The sequence below is a fragment of the Zosterops lateralis genome, assembly GCF_965231275.1.
Source record: "Zosterops lateralis genome assembly, chromosome: 4".
Taxonomy (NCBI): Eukaryota; Metazoa; Chordata; class Aves; order Passeriformes; family Zosteropidae; genus Zosterops; species Zosterops lateralis.
Window position 1 is genome coordinate 59747058 of NC_139765.1, and position 27350 is coordinate 59774407.

Genomic DNA, 27350 nt, shown 5'->3' on the forward strand with positions numbered 1-27350 from the left:
AGTGTGGCCAAATGCAACATATGCCAAGGAAACCAAACAGACAAATCCCAAAGCACTAGTAAAGAGTTTGTTCTTATTAACAGTCAGAGATGATGCCTGTTACAGTTATAGGCAAAGCACATTTTCCAGCAGAAATTACATTCTGCTGTGGCTTTGTCCTGTCCCTGCAGGATGCCTGGGCATCCATTTCCTCTTTTTAAAATACACGAGACGCTGCATCGCAGCCAGCGGGCTTGGAAATGAGCAATTGGGGCACCGCCCTGGGGCCCCAGGACTCGGAGAGGCGGCAGCCAAAGGCAGCGGCGGGGCTGGGGAGCGCCAGCCGGACATCTCCTCTGCTGCCTGCAGCCCCAGGCACCTCCGGGATAATACGAGTGAACTATTTGGAGACATTTCAGAAATAAAAATATCAGCATTTTTCTCATTGCATGGGGAAAGACCAAATCTCTTCCCTCCGCAGGCCACAGATGTACCTGGGCCATTCTTGAAGGCAAAGCCCCTACCAAAATAAAATACTGATGGAATTTGATAATTAATCTAAAATTCTAATTTAAATTATCAAGAATACTAATTTAGTGGCAAAATGTAGCTTTTAGAGGCAAGCCTTGAACTGTACCTTCCTTGTATCCTCTTAAACTGTTTTTAACAGCAAATCCAATATGAAATGACAAATTAAATTACATTTTCTGTAATCAGATCTGAACCTGATAAGATCTGCTTAGATCTGAATCTGATAACTGACATCTACAGTACTGCAATAACCGTCAGTACTCTTTTTTAGAAACAGAAGGGGGGTTTGGTTTATCAGTGGTTGCAGAGAGAAAAAAATGTTTGATTTAGGCTTTTTCTGAGGCCAGATGAAGACCAAGATGTAGCAGCTTCTGAAGTTCCTCAAAGGGGTCTCCTACTACTTTTCAAAGCCACATCAAGTGATTCCAGCTGAGGCTTGGATCAAAATTACCTTTGTGTCAGAGCCCAACTTGCAAAGAAATGACAGATAACCTCCAGAAAATGGCACTGCTGTTTCTAATAATATTTCCAGGTTGAAAGCATTAGAAAGATGGCAGAGGACAGCAAACTGAAAGGCTCACGATTTAATGGGCAACTGGAGAGGGGTATGAATCAAATTGAAGCTGATGGAGAGATCACTAAGGAGTTCATCCAAAAAGTGAAAGACTTCTTGTTAGGTAAGTATGCAATGTTCTTTTTTACTAATTTTTCATAAAAATATTCCAATATAATACAGCATAACAGACAGCCAGAAGATGATGTATCTGTATATGCATAAAATTTCTCATCTATCTCCTGAGCTGTGCAAACTTTTTCATTCCCTTTTTGTAGTGCTTCTTTCTCCCAGGTGACAGTACTTGGTATCAATTTTACAATACATCTGTTACATTCTGATTATCATCTTTTATTACTGTGTTTAATTTGAAGTAACTCCCTCTGTTCCTGGTTTATCTGAGTAAAGGACTACTAAGATAATTTCGTAATATATATAATGGTCAGGCATGTCCAATGCATCCTCAAATTGTTATTCCACCCCCTTCTTCCAGGCCCATAAATAGAGGCTCTCAGTAGGGAGCGTGGGAATTAGGACACATCCCACTCCATCGTCTCCATAAAGCTGTAACTCAAGGAATCAAAGGATTCTGGTAGAACTCCACAGCTCTCATAAAAAAAATAAACAACCATAATATACCCTAAAAATTGTCCACTCTCAGGATTGTAGAAAAATGTTGTAGGAAACAGATCCTAAACTTTTTTACTAGATGCACATCAAAGGGTTCAAATGTGGCAGGATTTTCTTCAATCTCTTCAATGCAGCTTATCTGATAAATTGCTATGGATTGCATTCTTTTGGCATTCATACGTCTACATCCAAACGGGAGCAAGGGCAGAGGACAGAAGACTTCTTTTGTTTGGGAAAACTTACATTATTTTATTGAATTGGAAGATTTAGGTCCATTTAATTCCTTAAGAGTCTCAGATTTTTATTGATAGCCACTGAAAATTCCATCTTTCACTCTTCTTTTATATCTCTTAGTAGACATACACCATTTATTCACAATTATAAAGGAATTTTTTCAAATCTTTGTTTTGTTAATTGAAGTTTAAGGAGAAGCTGAAAAGCATACAGTTACATTAAATCTGCTGTATTCAACATTGATGTTTATGGTAATTTTGGATTAATATATTTCTACAGAAAATAGCTCTCAGGAATGTGCTACTGTTTGCACACTAAATGTCTTACCTAAACTACTTACTATGGAGATTAACACAACCATTTAATATATCTCAACTGCTTTATCACACAAGGTCTTGTCTATAACTGGAAGTGAGCAGAAAACAAAACTGATGATGTGACTTTTCAAGGCATTGACTACTCTGTGTGTGCTTCTGCCTCTTAGCAAAGAGCAAGGACAAGCTTATTAGTAATGGGAATTGTCAAAATATGCTTTTTTTCTATGGTAAATTTCCATTCTATACAAGTCTGACCCAAGTTCCCCCTACAGCTTAGCTTTTCTCATTAACCAGCAAAGGAACCACTTTCTCAATATTGTGGCAACTCTTGGGAAGGGATTACACCCACTGGCCAGCTTGGAAATCTCCATTCACACCCCAGCCTCGCCAGCACCTCTTTGATCTGTGGGCCAAGGGAGAAATGGGCTCTGACACATCTAGCTGTGCTGGGCACTGATTTAAAACCCTTCATGGGCTCTGTCCTACATCAGAATTTTAATAACTCAGTTCAGAGTGGGTTCAAATCCTCATTTCAGCCAGTTCTGACAACACTAACAGCAGTACCTGGAAGCATAATATTAAATTACAAAATGTTGGAGATAATTCTCTTGCCCCCTTGCTGTGCCTGTCAGCTTTATTCTGCCCCCATAACTCAAAGGGTAAGCAGCCGTAATGACCATTTGCTGGAGAAAGGAGCTGCTTGGGGATACTCTCAGCTCCATTTCTGTTGCAGATGAGAGTGCACCTCCAGAAGACATTGAGAAGGTGGCAAATTATGTTCTGCAAATAAACCTTCCACTGACTCCACAAGAGCTCACAGGCATGCTTGGCAAACTCCAAAGCATTATGAACCACTGTGAGAAGTACAAAGTGAATAAGAGAAACACAAAAAGGGAGGATGCTCAGACACTGCTGCTGGAGGCACAAGAAGCTGAGTAAGTACTCTCATACTGGTGTGCCAGCTGGGGTGGCACTGTGCACAGCAGGACTGCTCCATAGCCCTGGCAGTATCCCAGTAACACTGGAAGGAAAGTTCAGATGGAGATTTTACTTTGCCTTTTCCACAGGGCCTCTCCAGCAGGAAGGAGCCATTGCTGCTCAGGAGCCAACATGCTGAAAGGAAGCAGCTCCTGACAGCTCTTGGCTCCTCTGCCTGCTAAGTCAGAGAGGCCAAAGCAGCTACTTAATTCCACTTTGGACCTGGTGGAGCATTACATCTGGCTCACTGGATGGTTTGAATAAGGGTGAAAAAGACCCAGCAAAAGAAAAAAATGTTCACCCATGAGTCCACCCTACTAGCAGTGCACCAGTAGAGCAGCTCAGATGCTCCCCCACAAAGCCCTTTTCTGAGGTTTTGCTTTACCAATTTACCACAATTTTAATGGTTGTTGTTGAGGATACATTCCTGCATGACAGCATGGGTGCATTTGAAACATGTTCTTGCTTTACTCATCCACCATGATACTACACACTCTTCCTTTTTTCCATTTTAGCAAAGCAGCTAAAGCTCTTCTGCCTGTGGATGAAATTAATACTGAACTAAAAAATATTGTGAAGTCCCAAGGGCACTCCAAAAACACCATCACAAAGTTAAATGAAGAGATACGAGGCATCAGAACACAAATCTCTCAGGTATCTTGCTGCAAATATTTTATTTGCTATATTTATTAGAAAGAGATACTTCATTCTGAAGTTTTCTTAACATAAGCTTAAGTAAATAAAACCAGAATGTGGCACAGATGTGACACCAATTCAATATTGGTTGAAGGTCTCTTAATCCACTGACAATCCCTCATTGCCGCGCTCCGCAAGCTGGATGGATGTTACATAAGAAATCACAGCCTTGAATTGCTCTGTTTTAGGCTGAGAACCAAGTGAACAAGACAGAGGATAAACTAAATGACTTGTCAGCCAGACAGACTGAGATGGAAGGTGAAACTGCCACATGGCAGGCAAAAACACTGATGAACAAGAATCAAGCTACAAAGGCAAGAGCGGAGGCAGAAGCAGCTCACAAGCAAGCCCAGAATATTGATAATGTAAGCCTTCTGTCACATGTTAAGGGAAATAAAACCTCCTCCACGTTTAATAGTATTTTTGCTTCAGAAGTATTGCCCAGCTGTCATCAAAATGTAACATTTTCCTTATGCCATGCAGTGTAAAATGTCACAGGTTAAGAAGAATTTGTGTTTTATTTTAGAGTTTCTGGCATCCACTTCTGTTTGCTTGAATGAAAGGAAACATACACATTTCTCTGGTTACTTCATGACATTTTTTCTTGCACTGTGTATAAGACTTGTAGTCACCATGGGCACCAATAAACACAACAGAACAAATCACAAAACCAGATATTAAAATACATGAGTGATGGAAGCACCCTGACAATTCCTCCTGTGCTGTTCTCCTTCAGAGAAAATTGCTGTGGGAGTCACTTGGAGTTTTTGGTTGGTTTAGTGCTTTCCAGTAGTTCAGTTTTTTGAAAATGCAGCTAGGAATTTGCTAAAATGGCAAGAATCAAGTACCCACAAGCTTGGAACAAAGATATACTTCCAAGTTACCAGAGCTGTAGGCAAAATCTAAACTGCAGCCTCAACAGCAACCTAGATCAGCAGGGAACAGATTAGCCACTAAATATTACTGCAATTAAAAATGCAAAAACCCCAGTGTTGCTACAGATAATTCATTAAATTTGAATTAAGCCTTAAGGCAAAATGAATTTACAGAAAAGCTCTATCAACAGAAGCAAAACCAGCATAATCTTAAAATATCTTAGATAATATTTTCTTTATATCTTTACCCTTCCCTCTCTTTTAGATTACTCCACTGCAGTTTGTTTTAATTCATTTATATCATGTTTTGAAAAGAATTTTCTATGTCTACAAATTAAGGATATATTTTTTAGCATTTAGGAGAATAAGAAATCTCAACTTTGATTCAAAGAGGATATGAAAAAGAAGTATTAAAACTTCCTTCTGTACACCAGATTCCTAAACTAAGTCATCGCATTTTGTTACAGGAATTTACTGATGTCAAAAGAAAGTACACCATTCTTCAAGAAAAGCTAAAAACCCAAGGACCTCCAAAAGTAACCCTAGAAAAAGTGAAGCAGTTGAAAGAAGAAGCAGAAAAACTGGCTGAAGAGACTGAAAAGAAGATAAAAAGAATAACAGGTGATGTTTTCACTTCCACAGTGAGTGGTAAACACTGTGATAGTCAAGAATTCAAGGCTGAAGTCCTTGCCCACAGACACTAACACACTAAGTTCACCCAAAACTAGGTTTAAAACAATTTACCTGGTGCAAATCCCTGCCTGAAGCTACTAAAAGTAGTCGAACTGATTAGGCTTATGTACTTTTTCTGATTTAAATAGATTGCTATAAGCAAAGGTTAAGATCTGTCCACATGGGGACTTGCAGCCATTTTCTTCAGTTTAAGAACAGGGCAAGTGCAAAACCTGCATAAAACCTGGCTGCAGATTTAGCTGGAGGCCCTGATTTATGCATTTGCTTTGGGTACTTGGACCTTCAATCCTTCCTCTACACTCTGTCTTTCCCCACATCACCCAAGGGAGGGCTTGTGTGATAGAGCTGTAGGGCAGCTGTTTTCCATCAGCCCATACTTGTTCCCCTTCAGACATTATCTCTGAGCAATGGCAGAACACACCAGGGACAATTACCAGCCTGTGGAGACTGGCGCTGACGTGCCCTGAATCTGTGGGGCCATGACTCTCAGGCAGAGGGGCCATGGGCAGTGGCTCCTGTGGCTCCTGTGGCTGTACCAGCACTGCTGCTCACACAGGCTTAGAGAGGCACCGAAAAGGAAGAGCATATTTCATGTCCCTGCACACAGGAAACCTAATTCTCCTTATAGTGAAGGTCCAGGCATTCCCACTAGGAACCCTTAGGCCTAGGATCTTGCCATGCTCAATATCAGAAAACACCATGGAAGCAGAAACTTATCCCAGGAGAGAACTCTTCAGGACAGGATCCGAATAAATACTTTGAGCACATACCTTGAGGAAAGGCATTAAGATAATCCCAGTCACTTCAAATGCCCGGATGATAAGGACATTAGAAACAGACAGTAAATCCTGTGGATTTAACTCATTACCAATATAAGCTACTCATTACATTGGTGTAGCTTCATAGGAACCAGCAGAAAACAGTTACAGAAGTGAGAGAGACCTAAGGCCATCACACCCCAATTGTCTAGGCTTTACACACATCAGTAGATACACTGTTCCTCTGAGTGTCTGCATTTAAACCAAGTCCTTTAAAAGCTCCATGTCCTGCCCCATCCTAGCTGAGGACAAAAGCACATGGCAAGAAATTAATTTCTTCAAGGCTGTCATGCTCTTCTTGCTATCCAGAAGCCAGACTTTTCCCTCCAGTTGCATATGTAACATTCCCCTCAAAATAGGCTTACTGCCTCTAAAAACTTCTGGGAAAAGAAATGCTGCTAATCCCTGGATTTTACTTACACAACAAATGTGAGCATCGTTGCGTGTCTCTGCTCTTCCAGATTTGGAGAAGAAGCTTCAGGAACTGAATCAAACCAAACAAAATAAGGCAGAGCAACTGAGACAACTTGAGGAACAAGTGATAGCCATTAAAAATGAAATCATGGAGCAGGAAAGTAAGTATGCAACATGCAAGAGTTAGAGGCTGCACAGACCATCAGGTAAAATGAAGCTGAAATCACCATGATTACCACACCCTGAGCATCTTGGCACAGGCCACAGTCCTCTGGAAATATATCTGAAATGGCCAAGTGAATGTTATTTTATCTTTTTTTCTTTTTCTTCTTTTGTCCAGTGGGGTTCATATGGAAATAGGAAATATCTTTAATAAACCATCTGATTTAGTAATGTGTAGTCTTTGAGAGCTGTACAATATATTCCTGTGCACAGTCTAGAGCTTCTTGGGGCTGGGGGGTTGGAAATGCAAAAGAAGGACTGCTCAGAGAGCTGCTAGTAGCTGTCTCAAAGATAGACTCCCAACACCCCATGTCTTCTGCCAAACCCTAAAAAATGTGGTTGTGCCATGACCCTGCACAGGGCTGTCCAGACTCAGATGGGGCAATGCAGATAAAACCCTGATGGCTCCTACAGCCACCCCTGCTGACAACCAACAGCACCCCCGGGCATTGTCACTGCTCCAACCCCATCTCTGCACTGAGGCAGGGCAGGGTTCCCTCACCAGGAGCCCTGACGATGTGAGGGTCCCCCTCTGTCCCCTGGAAATGAGAGGTGCAGCTCCCGGCAGCGCCGGGCCACCAGCGGTGGGCGACAGAGCAGATTCCCCAGCGCCCACTGGATGGCAGTGCTCAGATGCTTAACGCCAAAACCAACTTAAATTTTTGTTTTTAAGGCTCCTGCAGTGCTCATTTTTCTTATGCTTATGTGTTTCACACATTTTTCATTAATGCTACCAGCAACTGGAGAGTAACTCCAGCTCTTAGGTGTAAGCAGTGAGTCCAAAGGGCCAGAAATGTTGAAAACCAGTTTCTCCAGCTCTTCTCCCACAATTCAGCACTTCAAAGAAGTCAGGGTTCATTAAGCAATTTCTTTTTTGCCGTCAAGAACACATGAATTGGCATAAATTTTAGGCTGTAATTCTTTTTTTCTAATATAAATAAAGAAGGATTCTGTGGTTAAGTAAATGTTATAGACATGCCAGAGTTTTAAAAAGACTGAAGTGAGCTACGCCTCAGTTTCAAAGTCCCACCCTTGGTATACACACTCCTGCAGGACACAGAGCAGAGGGTTTTTTGCCAGTCAAAACCAGTTGTGTCATTCCCGGCTGGACTGTTCCCTAGCAAGGGATTTCATTCAGCACGGTGCTGCTTCAGAGCTCGGATGCAGCCCAGACCACACCGGTAAAACGAGGAATGCTCTGCGGGAACACAGGGCTCTTAACATTTACCCATGCCAGCAGCACCCGTGAAACAATCCTTATCGATCCAAGGGAGATAAACACCGCATAGTTATCACCCTGTGTTTACACGAGCTAAAGTTGCACTGGTATGCGCTGGGGGCTTGGGTGGGAATTGCTGGCAGATGAGATTTCAGAGATACTCCTCTAACTCAAACCAGCTGTGCTCCAGGGCAATGTGCAATATGCATTACACTGTGAGACACGTTCTATTGTGAAAATAATGGAATCAAATTATAATCTTGCAAATTATAATCTAACAAAGCCACCTGAACGCAGGAATGCATGGAATTTGTGGGTTAGCATTTTCTGAATTTTAGCACTTTAAAAAAATCATCTGTGAGGTGTGAGGCTTCTAAGTTACTAGGCTGTAATTAGTTGATTGTATTGAGACTGACTTTGACATAATGAAATCAAACATCTCTCTTTTACTCAGAGCACACGCCAAGCTGCTCTGCACCTAGAAGAGGCACACTGAAGCTCTTAGACAGAAATTCCCTATTGCATATAAACCCAAATTATTTAATTCATGGCTTTAAAAAGATGAATTCACAAGCAAAAAGTTGAAAGAGAACTTCCTGCTAAAATCCACCGCTGACTATGAGAATTGCTGTATGGCTTTCCACAAGCTGCATGGATGAGAAATCTGTAAACACAAGGCAGTTAAACAGGCCTGGAGAGGAGATGTATCCATGGGGGGAAACAGAAATCACTGGAAGGAAAGCAGAAGCAGGAACAAGAAAGTCAGCACAGAGCCTAACCTCCCCTGCCTGCCTCCAAGCATGCTCAGACACACAAAGGAAGCAGATCTGATGGGACCAGTGGCCACAGAACCTCAAATCCATCCTGTGACAGCTTCTGAGGTTTACAACTGTGCAGCATTTGTGTCACATTGGAAGTGACACAAAAATTTCCAAAGTGTTTTTTCAAAGTTAATTTGTGGGGGAAATGCTGTCTCTAGATAAAAAATACCTATTTGTAGTTCCCCGTAGACCTTCTCTTCATGAAATGACTTCAGAAAACTGTTTCTTGAAAAAGAGTAAGCTTCTTGCTGTAGAGCATTTTGACTTCAATGGCATTAATCAAAATGCAAACAACACAACTAAACTGACATTAAATCAGAGATATATTTAATCAAATTCATATTATCAACTCTGTCTACCAGGCATTCAACCACTACAGTGTTTTAAGAAAATGGGAGATCAAGTGGGTTCCACTGGGGTCAAATTCTGAAATTTTGTTTTTTGAGAAGACTTCCAACCACACACACAGACGCTCCAGGGCTGTAAAGGTGGTTCACCAACCACAAGGATAGGGCATGACACAAAATGGAATTTTTTATCATTTGAAGAATCAAATTAAAAATACTCCCACTCACTATTTGTCATGAGCACTTCAGAGAGGGACACAAGTTCCCTGTTCCTGATTACTCACACACTGAATGTGGTGGTTTCAGTTATGTCTGAAAGAGTACCACAGTTCTGGTGATGGTGGCCACTCCAGTCTGTGGCTGAAGCTGCAGCTCAATCCCTGATGTCACACGGCAGGGTCACCCCAGGCTGGAACAAAGCCCGTTTTCATGCTGTCTGTGGCAAGGCACAAAAAAGCCTATAGGGGAGGATAGGACTTCTACGAGGCTATGAAACAGGAAAAAAACTAAAGGAGAAAACATCAATAAAGTTGAAAAAATACAGTGGCAATGAAACAGTTGCACTTGGGGTGATGGCGCTGCCCCTCTGCCATGGACCAGAGGAGGCTCTAACAGCAGCAAAGTAAAACATTTTCTATTAGTGAGGAGACAAAAATCTTTATTGTATTGAAGCTTAAAAAATTTAACAGGGTTATGAAACTAAATTTGTTTTGTGAATTTAGAAGGCCACATTGCAGAAGAAGCTTAGAATATTACAATTCCTGCCCTGAAAGTTTAGAAAGTTTAATTTCATGGGTATATTTAATGAAACAGCTTCACAAGTTCTTTAATCCAGAGTCTTGGGTTATGTTTCAAACCTGGTGTTTAACCTTTAGGGCAAGTCATTTGGTATCTCTCTGTTTCTGCTTATCCATCTGTAAAATGAGAATGAACATATTTACCTACCTCGGCAGGGTTTGCAGGGCCAGACAGACCATGGTGTGTTTTCATTCTGGCACTACAAATAGTGAGGGCAAAGTATTCTTGAGGGACACTGGTACCTGGTAAAGATTTACACAAGTACATGTGTTACACGTGCACAAATAAAAACTGGGTATATAAAACCAGGTATTTGTCCCAGCCACATCCATCCTTCAGACTCCTAGGCATTTATTTACCAGTAAACCTTTTCCCTGGGTGGTGAGAGGACTCTGCCCCAGGGAACTGATGTGGGAGGCTGGTGTGCAGGGGCAGCTCCAGCACAGCCATTCATTCCCCGCAGCTGCCCCAGTGCCCCTGGGAAGGCAACAGCACCATGTGCTCCCAGAGAATGAGACACAGCCTGGCAGTGGCTTGTTGGGCCTCTCTGCCTGTGCCAGGGCCAGACCTGGCCATGTATGGCAGCACAGCCACATCCCCAGGAATCCCGAGCCACGTGTGCTGGCACCACAGAACCTGGAAGAGTGGGGATACTGAGCCTTGTGTGTGACAACTGCCAACCCACTGGTTCTTTGCTGGTTTATGGCCTTACCACACAAGTATGTACTACTGTCCCCGTCCGTCCGTCCGTCCGTCCATCCATCCATCCATCCATCCATCCATTCATCCCTTCCTCGCAGGGGCCCAGCTCCATCCACACTAGTGGCAGAAGGCAAGATTAGATCAATAACCAACAACCCCCATTCCTTCATTGCTCTCCACTGACAGTGGCAGGGTGGAGGTGATTCTCCCCCACCCATCCGCCACCCCCTTCCAATTGTCGCACCCTGCCCAGAGCCCGCTCCCGACGCTGGGGAGCAGCGGGGAGAGCACAACCTGCGGGCGGGGGGGCTGGAGTCCCCTGTTCCCCGCTGTGGGCTCCGTGGCTACAGCGGGACAGGAGCTTCCCAGCGCACTCTCCCCTCGCCTCCCACCCCACCGAACCGCCCTTCCTCGACGGCCGCGCCCCTGCCCCGGCTGAGGGCCGGGCTACCCCAGGGCGGGGGCCGGCGGGAGGGGCTCGGCCCGGCCCCGCGGATGCGAGGGGCGGAGGAGGAGGAGGAGGAGGAGGAGGAGGAGGAGGGCCGGGGGGACCCTTCGGCACGGGGCCGCGGTGGGGACCAGCGGCGCCTGCGTGGAGCGGCCGGAGCAGCGGCTTTCGGCGGCGCGTGGAGGGGCAGCCGGGTCCCGTCCCGTCCCGTCCTGTCCCGTTCTGTCCCATCCCGTCCGTCCCGTCCCGCCGCCCGCCATGGGCCGCCTCCCGCTGTACCTCTGCTGCTGCCTGGGTAACTCCCGCTCGCTCCCGTCGGGGCACGGCGGGCTGGACGCGCCTCTGCAGCGCCCGCCGGGGCGGCTCGGGGCGCCCGGCCCGGCCACGCTCCCGCTCCCCTCTCTCACCCTCTGTCCCCCTCTCTCTCTCTCTCTCTCTCTCCCCTCGGCGGCCGCGCAGCGCTGTGGCCCGCGGCGGCACAGGAGCCCGAGTACAGCTACGGCTGCGCCGAGGGCAGCTGCTACCCCGCCACCGGCGACCTGCTCATCGGCCGCGCCGCCCGCCTCTCCGCCTCCTCCACCTGCGGCCTCCGCCAGCCCGAGCCCTACTGCATCGTCAGCCACCTCCAGGTGAGCGCCGGGCGCGGGCGGCGTCGCCTCCTGCCCGGGGGCAGCGATCCCCAATGGGGCGGCACCCGCACCCCGCTCCGTCCAGGGAATCCCGCGGCTTTCGGCTCCAGACCCCCCTATCCTGAGCCAGGCCAATAAGGGAGAATGTGCCGCACTAAGTTCAGTTGATGTTTTATTTCCAGGCTTGCTCGGAGCCGTCTAGACAGCTTCCTAAAGGAGAAGCAGGCTGTCGGGCGGTGTTTTGTTGGCGGTCCCCGTAGTGTAATTACGTGTGTATGGTCTCGGCGTGAAAGGATGCAAATAAGGTGTCTCAGCACATCTGGTGAGCTGGTGCTTTTTAAAGCCAGAAGCCACTCACCAAACTTAAAATCTCTGAGACAGAAAGGATGGTGGAGAAGAATAAACTATCAGTTCTACGTGGAACTCTGTTGAACTGAAAGTAAAGGGATAATCTCCGGACAAATTACTGTGGAGACAATAGGGCCGGATTCTGGCGCTTGGAAGGAAAACCAGGGGAAGCAGGAGGGGCTGTAGCGATTGACCCATTTGTGTCCTGAAGTTACCAAGTCTCCCCTTATCCTTTCCCCACCTTTTGTTTTACCATATAAGTTCTGTCTAATAGAGTTAATACTTTGTTTTTGATGTGGGATTTAGCTTCACGGAACATTTTCAGTGTATGTTGGGATTGACTTCAGCATAAGCACCTCTAGTAGAACAAAATAACAAAAGTACTCTGTTACATTTTCTTGTCTCAAAAAAAATGCTGAAGTGCCGTTGTAAAAAGCATCATTTAAGAAGTTCTCATGTGCCCAGTGTTCCTGATCTCCCAGCCCCGGTTCAGCATTTGGGATGTCCCTGGTTATTCTGAACCACAGTGTGTGGTATTGAAGAAATCATGGAAGGTGCCAGTATCCTCTTAGTAACATGGAGCGTGGCCACACTGGGTGCTTGGCAGAATTGGGTCTTCTACGATTCAGTTTTGGTCAGAGAAGGAGCAAGTTGTGTCATGAAGTTCAGGGGGCGAGCAGCCTGGAGCAGACAGTAGGGAATGTCTTCCCTGGGACCCCTACTCTTGGCATTCTTTCTGCTGTAGGAGTGTTTGAGGGCTCGTGGGAGGTGAAGCCCTGAGCTTGGGAGGAGCCACTGAAGCCAGAGCTGGTGAAATGGAAAGCCTGCGTGGTGCAGACCTGCTAGTACTCACATTCTTGGCTGATAAAGAGTTGCATTTGTCTCCATAAACCTGCTGGAGGAACGATGCCTGTGTAGCTTTCGACAGGGATGAGTTGCTGGTGCCTTGGGGCTCCTTCACTGCCATTCAATGAGGTCCTCTCCCTCATCTGCCCCCTCCCGTTGGTCTGGGCCCCCTCCCTTTTGGTTCAGTTTGCACCCTACCGTGCAATCAGAAAGTGGTGGTTTTAGGCAGAAGGACAGTGCAGAAGGACACTGTTTGTAGTTATCGCCGTGATGGGGTTTTGGCCCCCTGGTGAACAGGTTTCCAGTTTTGCCGAGCAGCACGTGCCAAATTTGTTCCAAGCTGGTTTTGCTTGGGCAAACCTTGTAATGTGTGCAAATGGACTTTATGTACACAGTTTGGGGTTGCAATACCAGCTGAAGGTGCAAGATTTGAGTAGGAGTTTGACAAGCTGAATTCAGAGAAAAGGGCTAAATCACTGAGGGCAACTTGATGTGCGCTGAGCCTCACAGGAGGTATCCCTAATGCAGGCAACTTACATGTCCAAGGCAGCTTCCAAAAGCCAGAGTTACTTCACAGAAGTTGTTGAGGTGCAGTTTTGCACGTGTGCATTTTTACAGAAGCAATTCAGCAATTTTCTGTAGATGCTGCCATTGGTTTTGAATTCCGCTGGAGAATGCGTGCACTGGAAGAGATTTCCTGAAACTCAACTTTCATTGAAATCATGGTTCCCCTAAATATGAAGTTTATTGGATTCCTGGCATATTTTCCATTTGGCAATTTGCATTAATTCATAAAGGTAAAAACACTTAGCATTTCAACAAAAAAATCTTTGATGACTCCCGCAGGCAGAATGAGTGGAATGTGATATGGATGGAAAATACTCTTATCTGCAGGAAGCAACTATTGCCCCGATGATAAAATCAGTAATGCTGATTATCATGTTGTTTCAGGAGGACAAAAAATGTTTCATATGTGACTCGGAGGATCCCTTCCATGATACTCTCAATCCCGACAGTCATCGCATTGAAAATGTCGTCACCACGTTTGCTCCAAACCGTCTGAAGCTCTGGTGGCAGTCGGAAAATGGTATGCAGTTTGTCCAGACCAATTTCCGGGGCTGGGAGCTGTTTTCCCTCCTTTTGTTTAAGGGTACCTGTGGGTTTGCTGTTATCTCTGGCCTGGTGATTACTGCCCTGTGAAGGATCATGCTGTGTGAGGAGCCATGAGTAAAACTGGCTGCTTTTGTGTGCCCTGGAGCGGTCCTTAATCTGTAACAAACCCTCTGAATCCTACAGGAGTGTTGGAAACAGCCATCCAGGCACTCTGCAAGAATCCTTTCCTAAAGAGAAGAGTTTTCCACACTGGGCTCAGCTCTCCCTCATATTTGGGCAGCAGGAATGGAGCAGCCTTCCAGGAGTAAATATCTCAGGGTGGCGCTGCCAAGGCAGCACACCAGGGTTTCCCCACACCGCTGGCTGGAGCCTGTGGAAGGGAGGGGGTTTGGGCACACAGCTGGGGGCTGTTGCCCTGCCTGCAGACCTCCAATTCCCTTTCCCTACCTCAGGACAGTAAAGCCAGGGATCTCTCTTACGCTACAAGCTGCCTTCTCCCTCCTGAGCTCCCTGAATTTCTGTACCATTTGCCAAACAGTAAAATGAACTGCAGAACCGAGCGAGCTAGTTAAAAACAAAAATTGCAAATTAGTTTGGTGGGGTTTTTGTTTTTTCTTTTAATCCTTCCTCCGCCTGTTTTACTTTTTTGATTATGCTTTTGGCGTGCCTTCATACACAAAACAAGGCAGCGAGGGTTTCTCAAACAGCAGTCCTACCCTGAAGCCTTAAAGCCAGCTGGACAGGATGGGATTTCTGCAAATGCATTGGCAGTAGCTGCCTTATTGTATATGAAAATAAAAAAAAAAGGTAATATTTGTAACAGTTTTGCTGCCTATTAAAGAAAGGCTTTCACTAAATCATTTTTAACCATTTAGATCAGCCTATCAAGCTGCTTGCCTTCAGCAGTTCTCTTCCAGCATTCCAGATAGTTCATGTTTTTTGCAACAGGCTTGGCAGCATTCACACAGAAAAGTTTCTTAGCTCATAAGGTCATGAAAATGTCCTTCAACAATAAAAAACAAATGATTCTTTCTGTCCAATTCATGTTTTCATCTATTCAGGCATACAGCATAGGGGACCATTGCTACATGCTTCACAGAAGGTTACAGCTGGTCAGAAATTTAAGTGTCTTATTGTTTTATTATTTTCATTTCTTACCCTTTCTCCTCTCTGTAAATCTTGATTTTATTTTTTATTTCTAACTACAGTATAATTAGTATCCAGCTGTTTTGAGAGCTCTTTTCACAAGGCAAAATAATATTTCTAGCTGTTTTTCTTCCTTTCTGTGTGGGGTCCCTGACCACAGGTAGTCATACAGCAGTTTGGAAAACCTTTTGCCTTTCACCATTTCCTTAACCCTTGGGATTGCAAAGCAGAGCTGTGATAGTTGTTTTAGGACTGTCTGAAAACCAGGTTATAAAGGAGTTGTTCTTGTGGCCAGGAGAGTCCAGTGTGAGTGAAAAATGGTGGGGAATGGCCCCCACCAGACATCAGTGAGACTGGGGGTGTTAGGGCTGCAAAAGCTGCTGCTGCTACCAGAGAGGCTGGGGTGTGGGAGAACAGCCTGTGGCCACCATACAGGTCTGGGCTCAGCATCCCCAGCTGTACTGGTGGCTTTGGTGCCAGGACCCAGGTTGTGGCAGTCCTGTCCTTGCCCCAAATCCAGCGATGCCAGCCCTGGTTCTGTCTCAAATGGCCCTGCAGGCTCACACTCTGGGTGTAGCATGTTTGGTGCTGATCATGTGCAGGAATCCCGTGCCTGACACTCTTCAGCAGGTTCTTGGTGTCTCCCCCTGTACATCAGGCACAGACTAAACCATCATATTCCTTTTTCACAACAGAACCAAGTGGTAAAGAAAATAGTATCATGCCAACAGAGTGAAGAGCTTTGGCAAAATTCAGATGTAGAGACTGACAGGTGTCCTTGGTTTACTGAACACCTTTTCTCTGTCCCTGTAGGTTTGGAAAATGTGACTATCCAGCTGGACCTGGAGGCTGAGTTTCATTTCACTCATCTCATTATGACCTTCAAAGTAAGGAAGCCACAGCCTTGCCCTGAACCCTAAAACATGAGGAAATGAGAAATGTCATAGTCCTTCACATCTATTTCATATTTGGGATTTGGGCTTTGTCTGAACTGTTTGGCCTGAATTTTTTACAGCTGCCAACCATTTACCAGTGCTGAAGTCATCCAGAAAGGCAGAGTTCTGACTTGCATTTGAACTCCAGTGGGGCTGCAGAAGGAGTCATGCTGAAGCTGGGTTTTGTGTTGGTGTGTCTCTGGTGGTTGTATTCTAGAAGACTGTTAGCTAAGTCATATAGTAGCAAGGGTTTTTTTCCTGAAAAATGTTGGTGGTATCAGTTTTTATTTGGCAAATGGAAAGGTCTTCAGGAAGAAAGAACATCTGTACACAAAGTGTCTTTGTTTTTTTACAAACAGATGTCTTGGAATGGTAGCTTATGTCCTGTACATGCTAAATGCTCTTCCCATGTGGACAAATTAATCTCTTCATTTTTACGCATCAGCTTTCTAGGACAGCTGGTTCCTCTTTCCTGTGGTGTAAACTAGGGTTTCTCCCTGTGCCTTAAGATGGTGGCTGAAGTGGAAGGTGGTAATTTCTACTGAAGCCAGCAGTGAGGGACTCCAAAAGACCTCTGACATGATGTGGGTGCTGCAGCCATTGTACCCCAGTGCTGGGGCTTGGTCTGGGGCAGTCAGGAGGAAGACTGCAGCAGAAAGATAGTTTAAATGATGCTTTGTGGACTTTGTGTGGTAGGCAGTTGAGCTGTCTTACTTCTAGGCTGCTAAATTTTTTTGTTGGGTGAGATACTAGTTTCTAAGTTGGGTGATATTTTCAGCCAGGAAGCAGAGAGAAAATTTCTTTCCAGCTGTGACTGAAATGTTTTTGTGCTTGGCTCTGGGAGGTCCTTCTCTGAATACACAAAACTAAGGAAGAGATTGTTGGCGTTTCTTGGTGGTACAAGCCAGGGTTAAATAAATATTCTGTTTTTGAAAGGCAGCACAAAAATTAAAACATTATTTTTTTTAAGATAGAGGGATTAAAAATCTTTTCAAAACTTTATTCATTCATTATTCTAGAGTTGAATACATGTAGGTAAGAAGGGCACTGGTTTGTGTGAAGCAAATACAGCCTACCATAGTCTGGGCAAGGCCAGCTGGAGGAGGGTCTCTGGGAACTGGGGGAATCAAATGTGGCATGGGTGGATGAAGCTGAACCTCTCAATCTCCATAAAGGTTTTCTCAAGGTAGCACAGAGGACAGCTGGCACTGAACTTCAGAGATGCTGCAACAGGTCATATGGTCAGACAAAGAGAGGAAATGCTGGGGCTTCTCTGAGCATCAGAGGTGCCTGCTCAGCAGTAACTTCTGGGCATCAGAGCTGGATGGGAAGCACTGGCACTGGCTTCCTGCTCCCTCAGTAGGAGAGGAGACCCATCGGGTCCTTTGTAAAAGATCAGGTGAAGAAGTACAGCAAGGAAGAAGGCTCTGCTGCTTTCCACAAGCTGTGGGAAAAAAAATCATTTTGTCTCTTTAAAGCCCTACTTTCAACCCCTACTTTCCAGAAAGGGTTTGGAATCAAAAAATCTTACAAGTTTTCTTTAAATATGTTTAAGTACTTGGCCACTGAGTGCCATCTTTTGAAGATGGGTGGTCTATGGTTTGATGTGTATTATTTCATTTGGCCTCTGAGAAGAAGGTGGAATATCGTCATTCTAGTATTTCTACATATTGGAAATAGTTAGTGCAGGGAGAAAGGTTAAAATCCAGACACGTGGATTGCTCACACTAATAAGACTCAATGTAAATGCAAGTAATAATTAACCAATGAAATCTCTTGGTTTTTTTTACTATTAGACATTCCGTCCTGCTGCAATGTTGATTGAAAGATCATCTGACTTTGGACAGACTTGGCAAGTTTACAGGTATTTTGCATATGACTGTGAGAGCTCATTTCCTGGGATTTCAACTGGACCCATGAAGAAAGTGGATGATATAATTTGTGATTCCCGATACTCTGACATTGAACCTTCAACAGAGGGAGAGGTCAGAGGCATTTTTTTCTAATGTGTTTGTTGTGTAGACTTCCTTACAAATTCAAGTTCACTTATTTTTGAAGCTGAATCTTTCGTTGTGTGATTTTTCTGCCAGGTAATATATCGTGTTCTAGATCCTGCTTTTCGAATTGAAGATCCATACAGTCCAAGGATTCAGAGTATGTATGCAGTTACCTTTCAGGTTGATTTGAGAGCATTTCAGTACTTACTTGCTTACAAAACCCAGTAATCCACTAACAAAGTCATGCATTAGCCCCAGTAGCAGTTATGAAGTCATATGAATACCTCTGTGTATGACTCCTTTTCCTGACTCAGTCAGTTGGGAAAATCCATGTTGTGAACTCAAGGGATTGCTCTTGCACACTTCCTTGGAGCTGGTCCTTTTCTTAATTGATCAGGGATTTATTTTCATTAAAGAACCCCTTTCCCCAAAATACTTGCAGTTGCCAAGAGAAACCTTGGAATGTGATCCTGTAATAGTATAGTATTCAGAAAGCAAATAAACAGAGCTACAAAGGTACTTATTTCATTGTGCATTTCTAGCTAAAATCAATGGAGTCGTGTTTTATTTCTCAGAGCAAAGTCGTGACTTTGGAACAGTTGGCCATGGTAGCACTGCATGGCTGGACCACACAGATGTGGTCATAAACCACAACTTGTTCTAGTGTTTGTGCATGGTTGTGGCAATCCATGAATGCAGAGGTAGAGAGATCTGATGTTCAATGTGGTTTAAAGAGAAACCTTGTGGGGCATTTGGCCTGAGGGAACTGCAGTGCTCGGCCTTAAAATGACCTCTGATTTAATATGCATTCTCAGGTTGGGTTCATGTCCCTCAGTGTAAAGCTACCTGGAGCAAAAGGAAATATGTGAAGTAGAGGAGTGTCTGCTGTTTGCTATGAGTTTAATGTTGGTTTCTTTCTTTACTCAACATTTTAAAGGAGAAAACTGCTTTGATGGGCTTAAAGTGCTTTGTCAAGCCTAGTTCAAGGCAGTAAGAAATTACATAGGATTCACAATATCAAAGTAAACATGTGGATGGTACTAATTACTGCAATATTGTATTCCCATGGATAATCCCTCAAGAACTTCTTTGTATTTGGTCAGTTATAGGGTGTTACTTCTTTCCACAAAATGTAACTAATTATATTTGCTAGGAAACTTGGGCATATACAAAAGGAGAATTATTTGTCTTTGTTTCTAGCTAAGACTTTTTCCAAAAGCCTCATAACTCTAATGGCTCCTGGTCCACTTGGCAGCAGTTTCTTGATATCAAGTCCTTACCCATCTTATAGTTTAAAACCCCAAAGAACCAGTGTCTTTGCGGTTGTGCTTTTCTCCTTGCCTTTAACATTTGTATATATGCCTATGCATGTCTATAATATAATAGATCATTATTTTAAATTATGCTTAAACTTAATTATACAGTTGTCAATCTGTAGTAAAATAATGTAATTTCTTTCTTTCCTTTTTTTTTTTTTTTTTTTTTTGTTTTGGTTTGGTTTGTTGTTTTTTTTTGTTTTGTTTTTTTTTTTAATTTGGGGAGTATGAAGTGATGTGTAGGTGCTGAAATTAAATCTGATCTAATCTGTCCATAGGAAACATGCTTAGGAAGTCACTCCTGGCTTCCTCCCATTCAACATATTATCTGGTAAATAATTCCAAAACAGGCTTGCTGGTTAGTTATTTTGTGTGTGTCCCCTGCAGACCTATTAAAGATCACAAATCTGAGAGTCAAATTTGTCAAGCTGCACACGCTGGGAGATAACCTCCTGGACTCCAGGATGGAGATCCGAGAGAAGTATTACTATGCCATCTACGACATGGTGGTTCGCGGGAACTGCTTCTGCTACGGGCACGCCAGTGAGTGTGCACCCGTGGAGGGCTTGGATGAGGAAGTGGAAGGAATGGTAAATATTCACACTACTCTGCATGAAGCTCTTCTTGTCTGTGCCTCTTTTAAGTGATTTGAACACAAATGTAAAGATGACACTGTCCCTCACCTCTGCATGTTTGATTTTCAAACAACAAAACTGTTATAATTATTCCTCTTTGGCAAACATATCTGTCATTGGTATTAATCAAACACAGATCTCAGATTAGGTGATAATTGTTTTAACATTCCGTTTCTAATTATGTTAAAGAGCTGTTGAAACTGAAAGGTAGGAATGAAGAAAGGGAGTGTAACCTTATTAGGTCAGAGACCAATGTCTGAGTTGATTTGGTTACCTTAAAACTGAAGTGGAATAGAGGCATCAAAGGCTGAAACACTGTGAACCAAACATAACCTGTGTTTGTATTAGTCGTTACCAGCTGAGAAGTGGAGGTTGTAGCCCTAATAAACACAGACCCTGAAGGAAAACCCTGATTGCCTCCATGGTATACTGCTGGGCAAGTGCCACATCTCTTCTGGGGTCTTGCTTTTCCCCATGATTTTTGCATGACAAGCAGTAATAGCACCCTGTTAATGGGTGAGTTATTAACTGGTTGGAGATGTGGAAGCATGTGGGGTGGTTGTCCAGGGCTGCAGGATGCCGTCGAGCTGGGTATGCTCCGTTGCCCTGTGTTTGGGTCAGTGTCTCCACCCAAGCTTTGCTTTTAATGTCGTGGCTACAGTGCTGGTAGTGCTGGTGGTCTGTGGCAGCAGCTGTCACACAACCACTGTTGGTCTGCTTGGTGCTTGTTCAGTACACAAGGCAAAGGCAAAGCCTGGGGCTGATGGATAAACACCATCCAAACTGGCTGTTATCTTTGCTTTGAGAACAAAGGCAGGACTGGAAAGAGAGCACTGGGCTAGTGACCTGGTGTTATAAATAGATGCATGTTTATAGCTAATTAACAGCTAATAAAATTTTAGTTGCAAAAGGCTTCTGTCATTATTGGAGCGGAACTGTGCTCTCCTTGTTTATTTCTGAAAGCATTTATTCAGGCACTAGTTCCAGTAAGGAAAGGACAAATTTGTATGAGGACACCCAGGCAAGTGAAGGACATTCCTATGGGCGTTTATGCCTTTTCTAAATGCAGTTACATAGATTAAAGTCTCCAAAAGTATATGTCCATTATGTGCTAGCTTTATTTTGCATTCATTGAAGAATGGTTTGGGTTTTTTTCCTTTTTTGTTTATAACCAACTCATTTTTTATTCTGTTTTTTTTTCTCCTTTTTTTTTTTTTTTTTTCCAATTACAGGTTCATGGTCACTGCATGTGCAGACATAATACCAAAGGATTAAACTGTGAGCAGTGTTTGGATTTCTACCATGACTTACCCTGGCGGCCTGCTGAAGGTCGCAATAGTAACGCATGCAAAAGTGAGTTGAAGTAAAATGCCGAACTGGGTGCCATGAGTGTCACATGCTGTTACTTGGGCTTGTGTGTAAAATCCTTCATGTCCTTTGGTTGACACCGGTGTGTCTTTTCTGCAGAGTTGCATTTCCCCCAGGACTCTTACTCTGCTTTCTGTCTTTGTCACAGAGTGCAACTGCAATGGCCACTCCAGCCAGTGCCACTTCGACATGGCAGTGTACATGACAACAGGGAACACCAGCGGGGGAGTGTGTGATGACTGCCAGCACAACACCATGGGACGCAACTGCGAGCAGTGCAAGCCCTTCTACTTCCAGCACCCCGAGAGAGACCTGCGGGACCCCGACGTCTGTGAGCGTAAGTGCAGCCCCACTCCACACGGTGGGAATGGCCTTGGGATCCGTGGGGAGAGCTGGTTGTCTTGGAGGTCTTGAGTGAGCCTGGGTAGGTTTTGTTTTCTCTTTGAGAATCTGGGAATTTACCTCGTCATTGTGTGTCCAACCCACGTCATGTCTAATACTTGCAGGAGTGACAGTCTTTCTACACAGCAGCTGAGTTTCAGTAATTCAGTGTGAGACTTGGCCTTTAATTTTGTAGCACTTAATAAAACACATGTGATGTTTCCTTCTTAGCTTGCAACTGTGACCCAGCTGGCTCCGAAAATGGTGGGATCTGCGACCGCTACACTGACTTCTCCACCGGCCTCATTGCCGGACAGTGCCGTTGTAAATTGTTTGTGGAGGGGGAGCGATGTGACCTCTGCAAAGAAGGTTTCTATGGCCTGAGTGCTGATGACCCAACAGGATGTCAGTGTAAGTAAAAACATATGTTCCTTTATGTGTGATCAAAAGCTCTTTGAGGAGCTGTTAGTGCCAGGAGAACTTGGTTTGTGGGATGGATTTTTTTTTCCTTTTTTTAATGTTTTGGCTAAAGGGAAAATGTTACTGTAAATTTGATGTAGCTTGGAGTCCACCAGCCCTTAAAATTTAGTTCGCCATTTAATCATTTTAGTGCATTCAGTGGAAATAGCATAATGCTCCCTACTTCTTTCCAATTATAAATCTCTAGGCCAGGGAAGTTATACTGGGATGGGTGGTGGGCAAAGAATGAAATGAATTTCTGTAATGGGGAATTCAGGGGAAACTTTAATGTATATATTTAAGTTGAATACTATCTAAAATATTAATCCAGTCCTGTTTTTGACCTGCCTATTTGTATTTCCCAATCTAGCTTGTGCGTGTAATCCTCTGGGTACCCACCCCGGGGGGAATCCTTGTGATGCAGAGACAGGAAACTGCTATTGTAAGCGTCTGGTGACAGGAAAGCAGTGCAATCAATGTCTGGCAAGTAGTTCACTGTAAAATAAATTTTGTGTGAGGGAGGCTGTAGTGTGGGAAGCATGGAGGAAGGTTCTGGCCACTGTCTCTGACTGCCTAATAGCCCACACTTGGCATTCAGGCTGTAAAGGGCACCTTGGGGTGCCAGGAACCATGAGGTGTTCTGTGTTTTGGGGAGCTGGGATGCATGTCAAGGCAGATAGGAGCATCCAGTCTAATTCCTGGGGCCATAAAGAGTGAGACATTAGGATACCTGTGCTTGCTCTGAAAATGAGGGATCTAGGGCAGTTCTGCTGAAGTCTCTTGCTGGGGTGAAAGACAAAATAGTCAGGGAAACTGTGTTACCAAAAAATTGCTTTCTAAACAGGCCATTATTTTAGACAGGGATTATTTCATACACATACATTTCCGTGTAGTGTTTATGTGTGCTGGAGTGTTATAGAAACACACTGTCAGATAACTGGATGTGTTTGAACAAACACTGAGAAACTCTTATCTAGCAGTGAACTGCATGGAAAAGCCAAACAAGTCTGTCTGTCTCTCTGTCTGTCTGTCTCTCTGTCTGTCTGTCTATCCAGCAAGCAAGTTGCAGAGTAGCAGCCCTCCAAGGGCAGTGCCCTACACAAATACCTACTGCCCCATGTGTGGCTCTCTTGCCCTTGAAATGGTCGCCAAGGTGGGAGGAGAGCAGGTAGGGAGGTGGTGTTGGTGCTTGTTGGGGTAGACCCACAACCAAGGGAAGAGGATTCATGGGCTGTGGGGCAGTCTGGGAGAGCTTGTGCTGAGTGTTTAAAAATGTGCCTTTGGGTTAGATGGAGCTAAGTCTGCAGCAGGTTACAGTGCTGGTGATGTTTTTTCCTGCAGCCTGAGCACTGGGGCCTGAGCAATGACATGGATGGATGTCGGCCGTGCGACTGCGACCAGGGAGGAGCGCTGAACAACAAGTGAGTCTCAGCCCAGTTACTCCCCTCTAATTGTTCACCCAGTTTTGTGCTTTTGCAACCACAGCATCCCAGGCTCAATATGCTCTGGGAGAGGATGTTTGATACCCATCTTTCTGCTTCAGAAGGTGGTAGATTTTGATTTCATCAAGGGCGACTAGGGCATCCAGACCTTTTCTGTGCTGAGCAATCTCTGTTTGTGCCACTGGTGTAAGTGAACATGTACAACTGTTTTTAGTGTAGCTCTGCTTTTGTCAGCCATGGTAGGAACCAGATGTGGATTAAGCTCTGCCTTGGCTGTGACCCGGGGTGTGGTCCATGTCAAAGCTTTGCTGTTACAGGATGAAAGCAGGAATCAGGCAGTGACATGGACAAGCTGGTCTTGCTTTGCTCCCAAATTGCCCTTTGGCCAATCTTTCTACCCACCAGTGCTAAGGGAGGCATGCTAGCTGCACAGTGCTGCTCTGTTGCCCCAGTGGTTCTGCATGAGGTGGGATGTGGACCTAAAAGTGCCCACTGGGGAGATGGACACTTTTTAGAGAAAACTGTAGTTTTTAAATATGCATCCATCAGTATCAGCATGGAAAGTCATGGTTTAGATGCCCTGTCAGTGAGATGCTGGGTAGCCAGATTGCTCTTCTGACCAGAGCAGTTTTCTGTGTGCTAGGTGTGTGTCCAACCCCTGACTTGTCAACAGCAATATGTTCTTTTTTTTTTTTTCCCCTTTCCCCTTCCTTCCACAAGCCCTTTGAAATGTCGTTCTTTTGTCTAAAGCCACAGAAGTTTCCTGAGGGGGTCAAAGAGCTCTTTCCCACTGAAGCCCATGGGACCACACTGGAGGAGTGTGGGACTCATCTTGGTGTGACTCCCATAGGTCGTCACAGCCTACGGACACCCCATCTGCATCAGGGATTGCCGTGGGAATGTCCCACAGGCCGTCTCTCCTGTCTGCTCCCGAGTGAATTATTAGCCCTTGGCAGACAGCAGTGTGGATGTTAGGGATTATTTACTCCCCCGTGCTGTCTCCCTGTGCACAGATGGGTTACACCACACAGCTCATAGCAGCTCCCCCAGCACAGCTGCTCCCAGGGCTTTGGGGTAATAGCCCTGCTATGGCCCAGCCTGTTTCCCATGCACTGAGCCCAGCGATTGCAAAACCATGTGGGGAGGGGACACGCAGCATCCTGGCACGGGCAGGCAGCAGCTGTGCTTTCCTCCAGCCACAGGAGAGCCACAAAGCCCAGTTCTGGCTCCTCACTTTGCTCTCACATCATCAGGAAGGGGGAGCTTTGCCCTCCTTGGGGCTCCTCTCCTCAGCTGCTGAATTGCTGCTTTCTGGCTCCCACTCAGGGTGTGGGATGCTGTGCCTCGCCCAAAATTCATCCCTGTGGTGTAACCCAGGTGGTGGAGTTATTGCCTCCCTGGAGGGGAAACTTCCCAGCTCCTCTCCTGGGACAGCTAAGGCACTTCCGGCATCTCAAGGTGAACATTTGAGTCTCTGCAACTTCAAAAACAGTTTAAGTTAAAAACTACTCTTTATCTGGAGGCTTGAGGAGTCTGAAGATTCTTCATGGGAACCAGAGGCATTTACCTTTAGAAAATGTTTCTAAATCCCATTCAAATTTAAAGAAAGAGGTGTATTTTGGTGGACCAAAACACCTTCCTTTGAAAAAGTGTGATTGGGCGTGTGCAAAATTGCAGTGTGCTCAAGGGTTCTTCATGATGCATGGCAGGCACTCTGATGACAATAAAACAGCTGAAGGCTGTTTGGGGATAGAACTGTACTGAGTAAAGAAAATGGCTCATTACGAAAAAAGGGCATTTGGGTGAAATTTGTGTATCACTCTGGAGAGACCTTCTGGTGATGGCCATGACAACCATGTCACTGGTTGTGTCTGTCCTACTCTAAAGCAGCCAGCGATGGTTTGACCCCCTGTGTAGCTGCTGATGGTGACCTGTCTGGATGCTTTGCAGCAAGTGAGAGCAGTTCAGCACTCTGGGGCATGTAGGGTCATGCATGTTGTTGCTTTGCCTGAGACCATACAAACAGATATGCTGCCTGTGTGGCTTGCAAGCTTGGAGCCAAAGGCTGCCCTCGGCTTCAGGGCAGATGTGCCTGTTGGCTGTGTCTGGTAGCAATTAAAGCTCCCAAAACTTCTGTGTCCCAGGGAACCACTGCATCCGTAGCATGAAATCCTCTTGCCTTCCAAACAGAGGAAACTACTTGCAAACTGCCTACTGGAAATGGTCCTGGAACCATGCTTGCTTCCAGCCTGAGCCTAGATGCTGTTTTGGAGAGTGATAGTTGGATTGAGCCAGGTCTGTACCTGCAGCTGTGCTGCCATGTTAGTAGTGCAGGCGGCCCAGCTGCAGAGCTCAGGAGCTTCTCCTCTCTGCTATGTTCAGAAGTGCTTCTCCTCCTGTGTCATTTAAAATGTCAAACAGAAGATAGCTCCAATACTGTCTCAGCATAGCCAAGGTCTTGTTGTAAACTCATTGTTCTTCCATTTTAGCTGCTCAAGTGAATCTGGCCAATGTGAATGCCGGCCCCACATGTTTGGACGTCAGTGCAACCAGGTGGAACCTGGCTATTACTTCATTTCACTTGATCATTACATCTACGAGGCGGAGGAAGCCAACTTAGGTCCTGTGAGTAGCAGTTTTAGTAGTCTGGAGTGTCTGGAGAGGTGTGGGAAAGTTGTTTCACCAGTTGACTCATGGAAGTGTCTTTTATACCCTGTGTGTTTTACAATTAAAATGTGGAAATCATAGAACTGAAATGTATCAGAAAAACATTACCTGTGGCTTTTCAATCTTAGTATCAACAAATAATGGAGTAATTGAGGGGGGAGGAATTGCAGTTTTTCTTGTAAACCTGTTTTTTGATCATGGCTGTACAGTTAGTTTTCTGTCACCATCCTTTTCTGTATCTCACTGCCTATGTACCAACCACATCCACGTCTCTGATCTCACGAGAGGTGGGACACAGACCTGGGTCTTCTCTTTGCTGCCACTTCACTGGGAGTGAACAAAGCATACATTTAAGCACATTGCCACAGTCTTTATAGTTTCTGTACATCAGTAACATATCTTTTATTAATGACTAAAACCGTATTGATTGTGCAAAAACCTGTTTTTGTAAGTGAGGTTGCCTCTAGCTTGTTTTGCCTGCCGGCATGGTACAACACAGTCTCTGGCTCTTTCTGTTGCCCCATCACACAGCCTTGCTTTCAATTCATTAACAGCAGCTAGGTGATTATATCAATCACTTTTGCCTCCAGCAAGGAGTCAGAGAGATGGAAATAATGGTTTTGCTAAAGCAGCAGATCCTTGTCTGCCTACAATCAGAGCACTTGGTGCGATAATTTATTTATTTTGAGCAAAATGCAGCCATTTTGCAGTTTTGGTCAAGGCAGAGAGTGTTTGCTCTCAGATAACTGCAGAAAGGGAAGACAGGACAGGGCAGAAGTTGTACCACAGCAGA

At 44.8% G+C, this 27350-nt stretch overlaps 2 protein-coding genes across 2 annotated transcripts in view; both read left to right on the forward strand.

Annotated features, from left to right (window-relative positions):
• Positions 1-8626, forward strand: part of LAMB4 (laminin subunit beta 4) — a 41227-nt gene extending 32601 nt beyond the window's left edge. Inside the window, exons 29-34 of the mRNA XM_083860080.1 lie at positions 1043-1187; positions 2978-3179; positions 3738-3876; positions 4107-4283; positions 5261-5414; positions 6766-8626. Of these exons, the coding sequence (XP_083716206.1) occupies positions 1043-1187; positions 2978-3179; positions 3738-3876; positions 4107-4283; positions 5261-5414; positions 6766-6905 (957 nt within the window). The 3' untranslated portion in view covers positions 6906-8626. The remainder of the gene's footprint in view (positions 1-1042; positions 1188-2977; positions 3180-3737; positions 3877-4106; positions 4284-5260; positions 5415-6765) is intronic.
• A 3017-nt stretch (positions 8627-11643) lies between these two features.
• Positions 11644-27350, forward strand: part of LAMB1 (laminin subunit beta 1) — a gene marked incomplete at its 5' end in the record, with an annotated part of 41971 nt that continues 26264 nt past the window's right edge. The window contains 12 exons of the mRNA XM_083860621.1: positions 11644-11904; positions 14050-14185; positions 16171-16244; positions 18089-18277; positions 18383-18446; positions 19993-20195; positions 21473-21593; positions 21757-21945; positions 22221-22400; positions 22819-22931; positions 23790-23869; positions 26380-26515. Coding sequence (XP_083716747.1) covers positions 11644-11904; positions 14050-14185; positions 16171-16244; positions 18089-18277; positions 18383-18446; positions 19993-20195; positions 21473-21593; positions 21757-21945; positions 22221-22400; positions 22819-22931; positions 23790-23869; positions 26380-26515 — 1746 coding nt within the window. The remainder of the gene's footprint in view (positions 11905-14049; positions 14186-16170; positions 16245-18088; positions 18278-18382; positions 18447-19992; positions 20196-21472; positions 21594-21756; positions 21946-22220; positions 22401-22818; positions 22932-23789; positions 23870-26379; positions 26516-27350) is intronic.